This window comes from Pongo pygmaeus, chromosome 2, assembly GCF_028885625.2.
Source record: "Pongo pygmaeus isolate AG05252 chromosome 2, NHGRI_mPonPyg2-v2.0_pri, whole genome shotgun sequence".
NCBI lineage: Eukaryota > Metazoa > Chordata > Mammalia > Primates > Hominidae > Pongo > Pongo pygmaeus.
The window spans coordinates 233,254-249,566 of NC_085930.1; the positions used below are offsets into that span (position 1 = coordinate 233,254).

The window sequence follows — 16,313 nt, forward strand, 5'->3', positions numbered from 1 at the left end:
GACCTCCATGTTTCTAAAACCAGGGTTTATTATTTACATTCAACCTTTGGACAGCATCCGACACGGCTGATTTCTGTTGAAATACAGCATTTGGTTTCTGGGACACCATGTCCTACTGGGACTTTGATGTAGCTACAGCTAGTTCTAATGTCATCACTAAGTATGCTCAGGGTCTTCCTGTGCTTTTGGAATTAAAGATATTACCTAAAATGAAGAAGCAAGAGATATACCTGATCATATTTCACTTAGGAATATAGGAACTGAAAAGTCACAAAACACACATTCAGAAGCTGTCCTTTACCCTCAAAATTACTAGGAAGTCAGGTTTAAATTTAAAACTTGTATGCTTTTTGACTTGAGCATTCCACTTCCAGAAGTCTATCCTACAGAAATCCGACAAATGGGCAGAAAACCCCTATAAACACATGTACTGCTACATTATTTAAAGAGAAGAAAATGTTGGATATATCTGAGTGTCTATAAATAGGGGAAGAGTTAAATAAAGGGAAAAAAAATAACAACAATACCTATGGTATAATCATAATTATACTGAGCAAGCAAAAAGGGTATGTGTTTATGAATGCATAGCAAATAGTCTGGAAGCACATAAAAGGTAGAAAAGCTTGAGAGATTACATGGGTTGTAGAGGGAAGAGACAAGAATGGTGACTTCCTTTCTGACTTTTAATATTCCTTTATTTTCAGTGTACAACACTAACATTTGTTTTCAGCATATAACACTTTTGAATTTCTTAATCACAATTTTTATCATGCTAAATATACATCATGAAAATACATGAAATGAAATGAAAATACATGATGTATATTTATTTCTTTGGATTTTTCCCTACTTTAAGAAGGGGGGAAAACTCATTTCAACCAAGGTATCATGTTATACAGTTACTCAAGCTTCCGGTGAAAAATATCTCTGCCACTGTATGGGTCTAGAGTATTGTTTTCTAGGGAAAGAAGGCAAACAGGAGTGAAAGTCAACGAGATTTCATTTTGAAGTTTCAAGAACTCTTTCAATATTGCTGTAACTACCATTTCTTGAGAATTTAATGCCAACATTTCCTCTGACCACAGAAATGTTTCTGGACTACTTTATTGTCCTTCCTCACCTTTCCTCTGGCTTTCCTGTGATATTTTTATCAGAGCATCTCAGACAGTTCTTTTTAGCCTGCAAAGCCACACACTTGTCCTGAAGCCAGGCCAGCTACTCTGAGCACAAGCCTGCCCGTCAGCCCACCCAGTCAGACTCTCCTCACTGCAGAACACTGAAGACAGAGTTATGAAAGATAAATTGTTTCGGCATGTACAAAGAGACCCCAGGAAGGCCCTACAAGGGCAGGAAAAAAAACCCAACTTAAAATTACATTTCCTTGCAACATAAATGAAAAACATAAAGATAATATCCATAGATAACTACTTTTACTAATTCACAGATGGCCCTCAGAAATCATCTCGTGAGCTGTGGTTCTCATACAGTTTCTGAGAGTTCCCAGGACCCTCTATCCTACCTCAGCCAGATCTGTAGTTTGAAACCATGCAGAGATAAATACATACCTGATTTTTGGGAAACACTTTTGGAAAATGAAGCAGTTCATAAGCTGCTGTTCTGATAATGAAAGGATCTAATATTCGGATTTGATAAGGTTTATAAATCAGATTTAAGGCTGGTTTCTTCCAAAAACCATTAGTGTTCTGAAAGTAAAAATACAGAGAATAGAACAGTGTGGCTGTCTGTTTTTTAAGGAAAAAAGGCACTAAAGGTAATCTGAAGGCAGAACAATTTTGCCTACTTACTATTTTGTCACCCATCAACAATTCCAACAGCCACCTTAAATCATGTGGCTTAAAAGCAGTGAGAATCACTGTCGTATTAGGGTCATTGTGAATAGGATCTGAAAAAACAGATTCTGGATAAAAAAGTCGGAAGGTTGTCCTTCTCCCAACTTCTTCTTCATGTCCTAAAACAGGACCATTATTCATTCTGTGGATAGTAAAACATACAAGATGTGTAGACCAAGTGTAGTATGTGCCATTTCCATCACAGTTCTCAGAGGTTTCAGAGTTGGACAAACATCAGCTTTTTATCCTGTGCTCTGAAGCCACAAAGCAATAGATCAGTCTTTCACACATAATGGCCAAGGAGATGATTCCTTTTCATGAAATAGTTGGTTGATCAAAGGCAGAAATGTTCATTTGTATTTGAAAATTAATTGTGGAGTCAATGATAATTCAGTCTTACCTCCAGGGGAACTGAAGACTAAATTTAAAAAAAAAAAAAAAATGGGAACACAGAGCCACGGGATACCAGAGTTGAAAGAGAACTTGGAGGACAAACCCCTGGAGAGAAAATTACGTGCTCAAAGCCACACAGTCATGTAGCACATGGATGTGTGTGACTGACAGGTAAGAAGAATCACATTTAAGTTGGTTTAAAGACCCATCAAAATTGTTGTACTCTGAAATAAGGTTAACAATATAAATTTGCTATATTATATTCAAGCACAACCAAATGAATGTCTATTGCTAGAGTAAACTAAAGAACCACAAAGGATCTACTGTTGGGTTTGTGTATGCTGAAAGCCAACATTGAACATGCACTATTTATGCACACATTATGAAGGCATGCTATAAAAAAAGAAATGCTTTGTTTCCAAAACAGTGTCCCCAAGGAGGATAAATACTGTTTTGCCCTTTGCTACTGATTCTACGTAATATAAGACGAACAGACTTATTAACACTTGAGATGACTTTCAAAATGTTGTACCCACGATATTTTCCTGCAAGGGCTTCCTGTGGCTCTAAATTATCAGATTTAGACAATTATGGGTAGAGAAACCTGTGATTGCTTCAAAATTGTTTTGTAGGTAAATTATCACAGCTTCCTCAAAATGGATAGTAAACAGATAATAAGGTGACCTCACCATGCAGAAACCCTAGGCAGCTTGTAACCCCTCAAAACCCCCAACACTGCCAAACCATCCTAATGTATTGCCTCAGTATGCTAACTTTGCCATTCTTTAAACTATTCATAGCTACTCCTAACACACACACACACACACACTTATCCCAGATGATGACCTTATCTCGACCTTTCACTAAATAGAGATAGAAAGGTCTGTATTTTCCCTTCACTACATCAGAGGGACTCTTGGTAGTTGTAACCACAATCCTGGCTCTCCTTTCCATTACGAAACATTAACCACACCTGTGTTCTGAACCCCCTTCCCCTCTCTTTTACCACACCAATCTCTTTCTCGTTTCCACCAGTTAACCCATATACTATAGTGTCTCCAATCTCTTCAAAAGAAGAAAACAAAAAAAACTCCAACTGCCATCTGATTTCTCAACTCCTCTTTGAAGCAAAATCTCTGGACTACGTTGGTTTCTCTACATCTTCATCTGTACATTCAGGTGTACATTCTCTGCATTCTCTCTTCGACCTAGTCCAGCTGGGCTTCTTGCCACATCACGCCTCTAAGCCTGCTTTTATTGGGAGTGTCAATGGGCTTCAGGTCACCAGTCCAATGGTCACTACTCTGTCCTTATCTTCCATGACCTCTCACCAGCACTGGGACACAGTTGGTCACTCCTTCTGTCCTGGAACACTTTGCTCTCTTGGTTTCTGTGATCACTTTCTCCCGATTTTCTTCTTACCTCACTGGTGGATCTTCTTCATCTTTTTTACACATTCCTTTTTCTTTGCTCAACCTCTACATTTTGAGTTCTCCGAGGCTCAGCCTCACTCTCTTCTCTCTCTCTCAGTCTCTCCTTGGGAAATCTCACCCAGTCCATGGTTTAAATACAGCTTATAGGCCACACACCATCAAGATTTTAACCTGTTTATCCAACTGCCTACTCGACATACCCACTGCAAATCTAATAAGCATCTCAAATCTAACATGTTCATATAATGGTTTTCCTCTAAACCTCCTCCTATACCAGTCTTCCCCAACTTAATAAATGATACCACTCTCCAGCCAATCTCCTAAGCTGAAAACAGAGTAGGAGGCATCCTTGATTTCTTTATTCTCATTACTCTTCACATCTAATACCGCAACTAATCCTGATAGCTCTGTGTCTAAAACACATCTGCAGTCAGTCCACATATCTCTTCCTCTCCTATGACAATCCTGTCCCAAGCCACCATCATATTATACCCGAATACAGCAACCTAATTGGCCTCTTCATTTCCACCCTTGTCCCTCACATTCCATTGTCCATGCCACAGCCAGAATATTTAAGACATAACTAGACTGCGTTGTTCTCTTGCTTAAAACCCTTTAAAAGCTTCCTGTTGTACTTAAAATCCAAGTTTCTAATCCTAGCTTACAAAGTCCTATGCAGCCTGATCTTTGCTCACAGCTTCAGCTTCCAATTGCACCACTCACCCGCTGCCTGCTACTTTCCAGCTTCACTGGGTTTCTTTGCTACTCCTCTCAAACTCAGGATCATCTCCTCCTGAGGCCCTACAGCAAACATCTTTTCTGCCTGGACTGCTCTACCATAATCTTCATATGGCTGTTGCTGCGTGGTCACTTGGGCCCTGCTTAGATGTCTCTTTCTCAAAGTGGTCAATCATTACAAAGGAGCCATTCAAAGATTCTCTGTTATATCCTTTTTAAATTATGTGTGGCATTTATTATTTTTATATATTTAATTACTCATTTTCTTCCCTCCACAGGGAGCACAAACATTGTTCTTATCCACTGCTATCTCTCTCCTGTGGCTAGAAGCATGCTGGCATACTAAGGAACTAAGGAGACTTAACAAATATTTGCTAAATGAGTAACCTGAAATCTAGGTCTAACTCTAGCCAACAACCAAGAGAGAAGGTTGTGCAATAAAAAAAAAAAAAAAAGGAAACATCTCCCCTTCCTTTCAAAACACAGCTGTATTAAGGTAAGAAACCATATTCTTTTGAAACAATTCTAGGGTAGCAAATAGAAAATATATTTACCTTATTATTACATCATAGGAGTCGATTTTTTCTCCTAATGTCTTATTCTTCAAAACTCCTCCATTACCAACCACCACACACTTTTTACAGGGTATGCTGTTGGACAGATGGACAAGTGAGAGATTGAGCCATCTTTTACAAAACTGATTCTAAGAATCCATGCATACTGTCAGAAACCCAGTGCCAAATTCCACTTGTTGCGCAAGTAGAAAAAGAACCAACTGCAACTTACAAGTCTAGAGCTGTATTAAAAAGATAAATGATTCCATGAGTAACATTCTATAGGAAGAGCATATCATTGTCAGCAACTATTATCAGCCCATACACGTTCTCTCATTTGATTCTCATACCCACCTATTGAGATAAGTAAGCCTGATATTCCCAGTATACAAATGAAGAAAGAGGTTCAGAAATCTATTATGTAACATTTTAAAGTCATACTCCAAAGTGCAACTAGCATGTGGATCCAGAACTTGAGACTGTGAAACACACCTCCATATAGGACCCTGCATGTGTGTTTTACATTATGCAGGTCTACATTTTTTGCCAGCATCACCCACTCCTCGAAGATTCTACCTCTGGCTCTCTGCTGCGTAAGTGTGGAGATGGACAGTTTGGAATCTGGTGAGAAAAGTGCAGTTTTCTGTACCCTGCCCATGCTCACTTCAATTCCCCAAACATGGACTGGTCCTTGGAGCTTAACCAATACAAACTAGAAGTTCATGTGGTGTTCCTGGCAAAGAGCTTTAAAGTAGAACACAAAGGGGAACTCCGTGTTGCTGGTCCATCTCTCTCCCAGCTCTTACCCTCACCCAGGCAGGCCTGGAGAAATGACAAAATAGACTCTGTCCTTGCCCGCTAGGGAACAAAACCACAGAAGGGAAAGTTGTTGAGGCTATCCTTCCAGGGCCCTCATGGCATGGGAAGTCTAAAGAGAACACTGTTTCCCTGAGACCCATAAAATTGGCAGACCAGATGAACTCAAGACCTTAAGGCTTTTAGGAAGTCAATGAGTAGCTAAACTGTACAAACACTGTAGAACACGGAAACATGGAGAATATGAGAATTCGGAAACTGTTTAAAAGAGCCAAGCATTGGCTTTGTCAGGTAAACAGGAGATGATGTACACACTCCTATATTCATTAAATTTACCTTTTTTGAGTAGTACAGTTCATCTGATTGTAAGGTTTAAAATTTAAAATATACTTTTAACATTTTAATTGGAAGCTCTAGGCTCTCAAATATTAAAGAGTCATGCCTAAATCAGTGTCTACCTAATCAGTCAAGAAAAATAAGTACCAGTGGCACAGTTTGGTAAGGACTTGGGGGCGGGGAGGACTGTCCAGCAGATGCTCCTTCAGTGTGTGCCTGAAACCTCTCCTTGTGGACACGTCTCATGTCACAGTGGGTTCCAAAAGGGTCTGTTTGTTCATTTAAATTTTCTTTGTTTTTTTTAATTTCTTTTTTCTGGGAGTCTATAGATTGAGCAAAAATGAAATAAATGTCAGACATATTGTATTTGATTTGGTTCAAATGTGGCTGATGTCCATTTGTAGCAGAGAAGAACTGAGGGCAGGAAGGTACACAGTGTTGCCGGCAAGGGGACACTGAACAAAAACAGTTTGCCCTTCATTGTAAAAGTGGGCAGGCACCACACAGTCAGTGTGAGTCAGTTAACCAAGACAGGGGACTCAAGGTTCAATGAGCAGGGATAAAACCAAGGTAAGCGGGTTGGGGGGGGGGGGGTTGGGGGAATATGTACAGAACTTTCAAGAGACAAGGCCAGCACATTTAGAGAACAAGCTGCAGCAGAGGCTGGGTGGAGAACAGTGGTCAGTGCAGGTCTGCTGGATCACTTGGGGAACATGATGACCACATCGTACCCCCAGGTGGCGTGACTTGCTCCTGGGCATGCTCTTCACAGTAGATTTGATGGGAAAAAAAAAAAAAAAAAGAAAACCCTTCTCTTTTGGGTGAGTGTCACAATCAGTGCACACGTAAGATTCAGGGAGGGGATGATGGTCCCCGCAGCTTTACAAACATGCCTACAATGCCAGGACCGCATTTGTCACACATGGGCACCTTCTGAGCATTTCCAATTGATGCAGCCACTTAGGGTCAGGAGTTTTAACACTTCTGAATCCTGAGGGTTGTTGAGATCCCCTTTTATCTCAGACTCCAGGATTTCCTGCAAAATCAGGAGAGAGGTGGACTGTTTCAGGGGTTCATTCAACTCCTGTTTCTCCTGAAGCATCTTGTAAACTTCAGATTCTTTGTTGATGATGAGGCCACTTGGAGGCTGAACATGATCTATGGGCATGCCATTGGCCTCCTCCCTGCTGGCAGCAGTTTTTGAAATACTAGCAATATGGTATCTCAAGGTATTGTTGAAGTTGGAGATGTTTTCAGAAGAAGAGAGGCCAGCTGGGTTGCTGTACTGGTTTGGATGACCCCAGGGACAGTGCTGGAAGCAGGAGAGGCAGTAAAGAGCATGGTACTTGGATTGCAGGCACTTCCTACGTGCGGGACCTCCTGGGGTTCCGAGCGTAAATTCATCTTGTATGGATGACACTTCCTTTTCTCCATCACCAGAAGAGACTAGATTTTATATTCAGATCTGGCTACTGTGAGAGTCATGGTACAGCCTTTTGACTTTTTTCTGAGCTTCCAAGTGCATCATATTGCTGATATTTTCCCTATCAATGGCTGTAATTACATCTTTCATACATCAATTAGCTATAGCAGCCTTGCTTCTGCAAGTGACCGGGAAAACAGCTGAGAAGCTACTGGAAGTCCTTGCTGTCCAGCAGGCAGAAGCCTCATGGTCCTGGGCTCTCTGTTTCTAAATAAGAAAATAACATAACTCTAGATGCTTTTACAAGCAAGTTTGACTTCAATCCCTATTCTAGAAAGCCAACTTTATCAAAGGCTCTCTGCTGTGGGGCCATGTAGTATGGCCAAGATGGGAGCTGCTGAATATTCAAAACCCTTTCCTCTCAGGGTATTATTGCCATTATCCTCCCCAAATCATCCCATGAATGCGCTATAGCAGGGGGCGATTCTCACACTCACAGCTTGCTTGCCCTTTCCATAACCTCAGGGTCAGTTTAATTCAGATCAGAGGCTACACCTCCTAAAGCTGGCTCCATCTCCACTAGGAATGCTAAGCAAGGCTGGGCACTGGGGAAGGCATGGCTAAGAACAGACAGGATTGAAATAACAGCTGTTCCCGTGAGATAACCTGCATAGGGGTAGGGGGGAATATCTACAGATGGTATCTAGTCTAATCCTCTCCATCCAATGAAGGCTGTAGGCCAATCCTCTGTCAAGAGAAGGGGCTGCCTCGCCCTGAGCCCAGGTGCCTCAGGGGCTCCTGCATCCATCCTGGCCTGGAGTTCCCAGTCTGACACTGGGCTACCTGACTCCAACTACACAGAACATGCTGGGGCAAAGGCCAACAAGCCACCAGCATACCACCAGGGCCCCTATCCTCTATAAAAGACTCCTGACCCACAAGCCAAATATCTAAAGTTGACCCTGGAAAGGTTACTCAGCTCAGTCTATTTTTTTATATATACTTTAAGTTCTAGGATACATGTGCAGAACGTGCAGGTTTGTTACATATACAAGTGCCATGGTGGTTTGCTGCACCCATCAACACGTCATCTACATTAGGTAGTTCTCCTAATGCTATCCCTCCCCTAGCCCCCAACCCCGCAACAGGCCCTGGTGTGTGATGTTCTCCTCCCTGTGTCCATGTGTTCTCATTGTTCACCTCCCACTTATGAGTGAGAACATGCGGTGTTTGGTTTTCTGTTCCTGTGTTAGTTTGCTGAGAATGATAGTTTCCAGCTTCATCCATGTCCCTGCAAAGGACATGAACTCATTCTTTTTTATGGCTGCATAGTATTCCATGGTGTCTATGTGCCACATTTTCTTTATTCAATCTATCATTGATGGGCATTTGGGTTGGTTCCAAGTCTTTGCTATTGTGAACAGTGCTGCAATAAACATACATGTGCATATAGTATAAAGTCTATATAGTATAATGTCTATCTAGTATAATGATTTATAATCTTTTGGGTATATACCCAGTAATGGGATTGACTGAGCTCAGTCTTAGACGCAGTCAGTTATATAACATTGCTCAACAATGAACTGATAGCTTAGACCTCAGTGTTCACAGAAGTTTCCACTCTATCACACTGAGTTACAGATGGTCATCAAGCCCTAGATAATGCATGCCCCAAAGAGTATCACGGTAAGAGTAGCTACCATCTGTCATATACATGTGCCATTATCACTGGTCATCACTCAGACTCAAGGTCCTGGACCTCCTCCCACATACCCTACAAGCCAAGAAAAAAGAGGGGTCTAGGGTTTCAGGCAGATCTCTTCTGCAGGGCAATTCCTCATATTCAGCCTCTCCTACTTATGGTCCCAGCAGTCCAAGGACTTTTAAAAAACAGGAAGAAATAACATAGACATTGCCTCATTTAGAACGCCCATTCCAAAGATTCTTTACAGCTCTACGTCACCATATTTTTAGGAGTTTCACTTTCTACTTTTTTTTCCTGTCAGCTTATAGGGGACAAACAGAAAGAGAGAAGGGCCTTTACTATAGGAAATCATGCCAATGCTTTTGAAAGGAAACCTTATCAATGAAAGTCCACTTTTCCTCCTGGTAAATGATATTGCAAAGATGTACGCATTTTTCTGAGAATCACGTAGAAACTCTTTTGAGGGCATCCCTACGACTACTCTTTGGCAATAACACTTTATCTACAGCTAGTATTCGTAGTACCACCAAGGCTCTGGGAAGTATGGAATGGTACAGATAAGCTGTCTGAATCACACTCCTCGTTACTCATTGCTTCCCTCACTCTCTAGCAAGTACCCCACACTCTGAAAGGACTGATTCATTCTCTCCTTGACTTCATCCATTTGGCTTGTGATTCTGGCTTCCTCTGCCTTTTTATGTGTGGAACAATGACTTTCAGTGTCCTTTGGGTGACTGTAAAACTTCACATATTTAATTAACATAACTTTCATGTAGAAATAGCTGCAGTAAATTGTGAGTCCCTAGAGAAAAGAATAGTTCATTTATATCTCTGTATCCTCCCATCTACAACACTTCCTGATTCACAGGCTGTGCATTTTTAGAATAAAGTTTGGTTGTTACATTAAGTATATGGAGGTTATTTCCCTACTTCGTGTTTGGAGAAGCAATTACCTTTTACTCCTCCAACCACCCTGGAAACACGTAGGAAAATGCATATGCTCTAAACTGCTTACCCAGAAAACAAAATAATTCCAGGGTTCCTGAACCTGTTAATGGAAAATCTGGAAAGCTGCTAAAGCAGTGGTAGTAAGAGATTACACTTCCCCCAGGTGAAAGGTGTGTTTCTCATAAAGTCAGGCAAAAGCTGGAAGAGTCATTACCTTATGCAGAGGGAAACATTAAACACAATCAGTATAGAGCAAGCAAACTTGAGTTGCCCATTTCAAATGATCTACGATGTGTTTTATTTTACAAATGCTTTTGGACATGCATTTTCTCTTCAATACCATCATGTACATTAAAACACATGACTATACCTTCAGTGTAACAATCTATGGCAAATCATACCGCTCACATTCCCAACACCCATTACCCCATGTGCCTTGCTAGCAGATCCCTGCTTTCCTAAGCCTACAATAGTGAGCTCATTGCCTCTGCCAATGTTTCATCTAGACATAGCCATGTGACCCATCCCTGGGCAATAAGATATCAGGGAAGTCTATTAGATGCTTTTGGAAGAGATTTTGCTGCTGCCAAAAGAATCATGTGAACAGGATACTTCATTACTCACTTCTTCCTTTCTGCTTAGACATTGACACATGATAATAAAAAGTTAGAGCGGCTACACATCACTGAGCCACTAATTCAATCCCCCAACCAGGGCCACTCCAAACATGTGTGCAAGTTGTACACAGTCCAATGTCAGGGAGCACCATTCAGATAACTATATGAATGAATCGGTACTCCCTGGAGTTGTGCAATCCACAGTCTGTACAGCCATAAGCAGCCCCACACTGCAAGCTGGAACCACAAATATGCAGACCTGAATCCACATGTCTACACAATAAAGGAGATAATAAATGTCCACTTAGTTTAAATCACTCCTAGTGAAGACTATTACTTGCAGCCAGAAGATCCTCAAACTACACAAGGAACTGTAGTTGGAGACCTGGTTGCTAGTTCTGGCTCCTCCGCTTAGCACCTCTTAGGACCTTGGTGTAGTAATCTGACCTCTCTGATCTCAGTTTGCTCTTTTGTGAAGTAAGGGAATCACTTAGGTCTTGTATGTTACTGTCTGATGGAAGAGACCATTTCCTTTGGCAAAAGTACTGAGGCATCTATACCTTTACCCAACATCTGACCACAGCAGATGCTAGAAAGCAGGCAGGGGCTGCTTCTGCATATTCACCACAAATGATTCACTCTGTTGATGTAGAATCACAACTTCTCCTCATCCTCAAGCTCTCCTTGCTAAAAATCCTGCAATGTAAAGAAACTCTGCAAAACGTAGGGAGGCAGACATTGATATTCCGTATAGAGTTAGGACTCTTTTTAATAAATACACCACTAATGTCTAATTCTTTTTTAAGTTTTCTAAAGATATGCTCCTGGCCTGGCTGGTAGCCAATCTAACCCAGCTTTGCTGATGCTGACATAATGGATGCCGCTTCAGAGAGCAACCAGGCAGCTTTTACAAATCCTTGTCCATTTAGCAGGCAACTGACTTGACACAGGTGCTTTAGTTAGGTAAGATATTTATGTCTAGTTACTATATAACCACCCGTGCTGCAGGACTAAAGCATTCTTCATAAAACTTGGCATGCTTTCAGAAGGAATGTTGGTGGTTGGGGATGGGGAGCTTGTCTGTGCATTTTAAGTGGGAGCTGAGATTTGATAATTTAGGGTTGCTGCTGTTTCTAGCTGTGTGAGGATGTACTTCCACTGAGGAGAAAGCAATAATCCTTAGGACTAGGGGGCAGACTGGTGCTAAGGAGCTACATGGACAGCCAGGAAGGATTAGGGCCTTGGAATGTTGCCATATTTTTAGTATTCCTTTTCTGTGATGCAATTCTCTTAAAAAATCCTCAGTCTTCAGTGAAGTTTGTTAAACTTAGTCACCTTATGTTGCCTATGCTTTGGAGAATAAAGAGAAGAGCCTGTGTCCATGAGAAATCAGTAGCAGCTGCAGATAAAAAAGATGCACTGAACTCAGTTGTTAGAGAGCAGAGTCAGATATTTTACTTCAGAATCCTGAAAGTGACCAGGCATAAAAACAGATGGGGACCAGGGAAATGATGCAGAATATTGGTAAAGACAGCTGTTTGTTCCCCAATAATCTTGTTTCCTTCATCTGTTAAAATCACGTTTGTTTTTAAAGGTGAGCACACAGTCACCTGGAATACAAACTACATTTTCCGGTCCACATTCCAGCTAGGGGTGGCCTTGTGATGGAGTCCTATCCAATGGGATGCAAACAGTGGTTGCTAGTCAATGTTTAACAATCAGTTCTGGGGGAGGCGGAGGAGTATGAATGGGCAAAGCCCTGATTTGTAATGTTTGCCAATTCCCATGGTACGAATACTCTCACCTTGGCTATTTCAAGCTTTCACCTTGATGGCACTAAATATGGAGCTGAATACAAAGAGATACAGCTCTCACAAGTTGGTACCAACTGGTTCCAGCACATCATTCAAGGTAAGGAAGTGTTATACGGGATTTCTGGGAGATGTCCTTAAAGAAGAAGGCATGTCTTAAAGGGTTGGGGTATGCCCTTCGCCCTTTCCTCCTCCTGGCTGGCAGGGAGGTAGGTGTGATTGGTGGAACTCCAGCCATCATACCGGACCAGAAGGAACAAGCTGTATATTTAGGAATGGTGGCGTCAAGATAGAGAAGTAGCCTTGGTCCCTGATGCTCACAGAACCAGCCCTGGAAAGTTTATTTGCAGAGTTCATTTACATGAAAACTGGACAAAAGGAAAACTTCCTTCTTACAATCACAACTGATATTTTGAGTTTTCCCATTCACAGTGGAATCTATCCCAACTGAGGGCATCATACAAGCCGGACGGGATATCTGACAAAACAACAACTTATATCTGGTAGAAGGATTCAGATTTGAAACAACAGCAACAACATCTGACTCTTTCTAGAAGGGACAAAGAGGATGGAAGGAGAATAAAAAGCAAGGAAAATAATGTGCTTAGCTGTTACAACTCAAAATACGTCAAGCACCTTCTAGAGCACAGGTAGGAAAAAATGAGCACAGAGCAAGGCCAGCAATTATATAAATATCAGTAAAGAAAGCAGAAAAAGGAGGAAAGTAACTTGAAAGTAATCCTTCTCTACCTCAGCTCCTACTCTCTGACCTACAGACCCATGATGAAGGACAAGCCAGCCTAAATATCAATACCTTCCTCCTTGGACGTGTGGACCCAGCTCACAAATCCACAAGCCAGGGGCTCAGGGAGGACTCTCCTGCCAAAGGCAGTCTAAATTATCTGCCTGAGAAAGAAAGACTGTTCTCAGACATCTTTCTTCTAGAGCTTTATTCCCAGGCTGAGAAGATAAATGAGAACTACACAAGGTCACTTGAGGAACTAAGCTGACTCAGAGGCAGCATTCAGGCAATTCAGTCCATTCTGCCTTTCTGGAGTTTACTAAAAATGTATTGCTCAGGCATAGCCTGGTTTGTTTTTTTCTATGTGTTGTACACTGGGCACATGATAAAGATAGAACGACTCACTTAAAATATAGGCAAAATTTAATACTACATGTGAACCCCTCTGAAAAGTGCTATGCAAATAGAAGATAATGGTGTCATAAATATATTCTTACCTATTTTCGAAATACTCTAAGGTTTGCCCAGGTCGAACACACAATTCAGCAATGCTAACCCAGGATCCTACAGCGTTATTTGCCATTCACTCTTTATCTAGAGTCTCTGACTATACATTTACTTCACTTCAGACTCTTGGCAACTTCAGACTAAAGGACTCCTGCAGTCAGCATGATTTTCAATCCCTCCTCACCAACTACACTCTACTTCTCTCCCAACAAAGGTAATGCTAAGAAATGAACTTAGCATGATGGTGAGGTGTGGGGAGATTCCGGTGACAGGAGGAAAGGGGCAGGAAATGCAAGACCAAGTCAGCAAGAAGAGAAAAATTAGCCCAATGGAGGCATACACAAACAGATGAACACCTGTGGGACAAGGGGTTATGAAAGCAACTAAATAAAGCACAGTCTAGTTCTTAGATAAAAACTAGGCAAGAACAAAACTTCTAGTCCTATATCCTCCAGAATCCTGACAGTAGCTTGCATGTATAGAGTCATGCATCTTTACAAATATTTGCAGATAATTGCTGCAAGGATTCACAATTAACTTTTTTTTTTTGAGACGAAGTCTCACTCTGTCGCCCAAGCTGGAGTACAGTGGTGGACCTCGGCTCACTGCAACCTCCGCCTCCCTGGTTCAAGCAATTCTCCTGCCTCAGCCTCCCAACTAGCTGGGACTACAGGCATGCGCCACCATGCCAGGCTAATTTTTGTATTTTTAGTAGATACTGGGTTTCACTATGTTGGCTAGGCTGGTCTCGAACTCCGACCTCACGATCTGCCTGCCTCAGCTTCCCAAAGTGCTGGGGGATTGCAGGCATCAGCCACAGCACCCGGCCACCTTTATTACTCTTAACTCAGACATCCAGGCACTGGAGTTGAACTATCTAGGTTCACATCCTGGGTCTGGCATTTACCAAGTGTAACAAACTGTGTACCTAGCCTCAGTTTCTCCAGAAACTTACAGAATTAGAGAGAATCAACATAAAGCACATATGTGAAAGGTCTGCAAAAAACAATATTCTACAAATCAGAGCTACATCAATTTGGGGCTTGAAAAAATGTATGGTTGCTGTTGATATGCAATCAAAATTAAAATGGATTAGGTTGATGGCATAGTTTTAAATTATAAAACACTGAAATGAACCAATACACATTACACAAATACACACTTCACTTCAAGCATCTTGGTCTCCAACAGAGAAAAATGAGATGAACCTGGACAAAATCTAACACTGCTCTTACGGCAAACTCTGTCTACACTTTCAGACCTCTATCCGCTACCCCCACTCTCTGCACTCCTATTCTCTTGGGCAAGAGGGTAATTTCTGCCATTTTCCTTTTTAATGGAGGCCTGACCTCTGTAGACTACCCATATTATCACACTGGCACCCTGGCCAAATTCTAAAGTGTGGCTTGAAACTTTGTGAAATAAACCTACCTCTGTAAAATAAGCCCAACAGTGAAGAAGTCTATTTTTGGCAATTCAATTTATATGGGGTTATTTAATGACAAAATTGGCTAAAATCTAAATTACTTTTGTAGTCAGAAAACATCAAAGCAAGTATATTTATCCTTAAAATATAATTCTGATTAAAAAAGAAGAGAGCTGCTTCCAAAATCTAATAATCTCCTTAAGAAGTGAAACAGAAAGAATCTCATCAGTAGTTTGGAGGATGCATGGAAAAGTATGGGAAACAGCCTGTAAAGGGAGGCCATGAGCTGATTAGCAGGGGGTGAACTAATTCTTAAGTAGGAACAACTTAGAAGAAAATGAATGTAGGTTAAAAATGTCCTGATTTGGGACCAGTGTTGATCATCATCAAGACTCTGCAAACTTTTGAGCCAACCAGTTATGGAGCATCTAAATTAATTGTGTAGGTTTTTAAGTGTCAAATTACTACTAGAAATTTTTGTTATGCACAAATGCTATGAAATTTTCCTGAGTAAATACATCTTACATTTCTTGGGGTATATATTTTGAACCACTTTAGCTGAAGCTAAAAGCCAGACTAGAAGTAAGGAAATAAACTCACTTGTCAAACTCATCAAAGAGATCACAACTCTGCAGTTTTGAAAGAGCAAGTCGAAAATATTCCGCTAGAAAACAAATGGAGTGTTATGAATAAAAGGATAATCATGTCTTTTTAGTACTTAGTAAACCACCTTACTCCCTCCACCACAAACCCATTTCCAACCAGCATGGCCACATTGATTTATTCTGTGAAAAATTAATGATACAACTGCAATTAGCCAGCATTACTCAGCAGGCCCATTCAAAATGGTAAATGCTCTAAAGACACTTTCGAAAACCTCCCCAAAAAACAACACATTTAACCTGAAAAACAATCATATAATTTTAAAATAGCACATGATTCTGAAATTGATGTTAGAATAGAAATAGTAAGTTTAACTCAATTAAATTCTCAAATTCTCTGCAAAATAGTTTT

At 41.0% G+C, this 16,313-nt stretch overlaps 1 protein-coding gene and 1 pseudogene across 11 annotated transcripts in view; both read right to left on the reverse strand.

The window, feature by feature from the left end:
- The window catches only part of ST3GAL6 (ST3 beta-galactoside alpha-2,3-sialyltransferase 6), a 59,375-nt gene that overhangs the window by 3,977 nt on the left and 39,085 nt on the right, over positions 1-16,313 (reverse strand). For 10 of the 11 annotated variants that reach the window (XM_054480025.2, XM_054480027.2, XM_054480026.2 and 7 more), the window contains 4 exons: positions 15,900-15,963; positions 4,969-5,064; positions 1,806-1,992; positions 1,566-1,703 (listed from right to left, as the gene is read on the reverse strand). In XM_054480025.2, coding sequence (XP_054336000.1) covers positions 1,566-1,703; positions 1,806-1,992; positions 4,969-5,064; positions 15,900-15,963 — 485 coding nt within the window. Of the gene's footprint in view, positions 1-680; positions 959-1,565; positions 1,704-1,805; positions 1,993-4,968; positions 5,065-15,899; positions 15,964-16,313 lie in introns of those variants that run through there. The other variant, XM_054480024.2, reaches the window with a different exon arrangement.
- On the reverse strand, positions 5,075-11,084 carry LOC129033429 (PDZ and LIM domain protein 1-like; annotated as a pseudogene).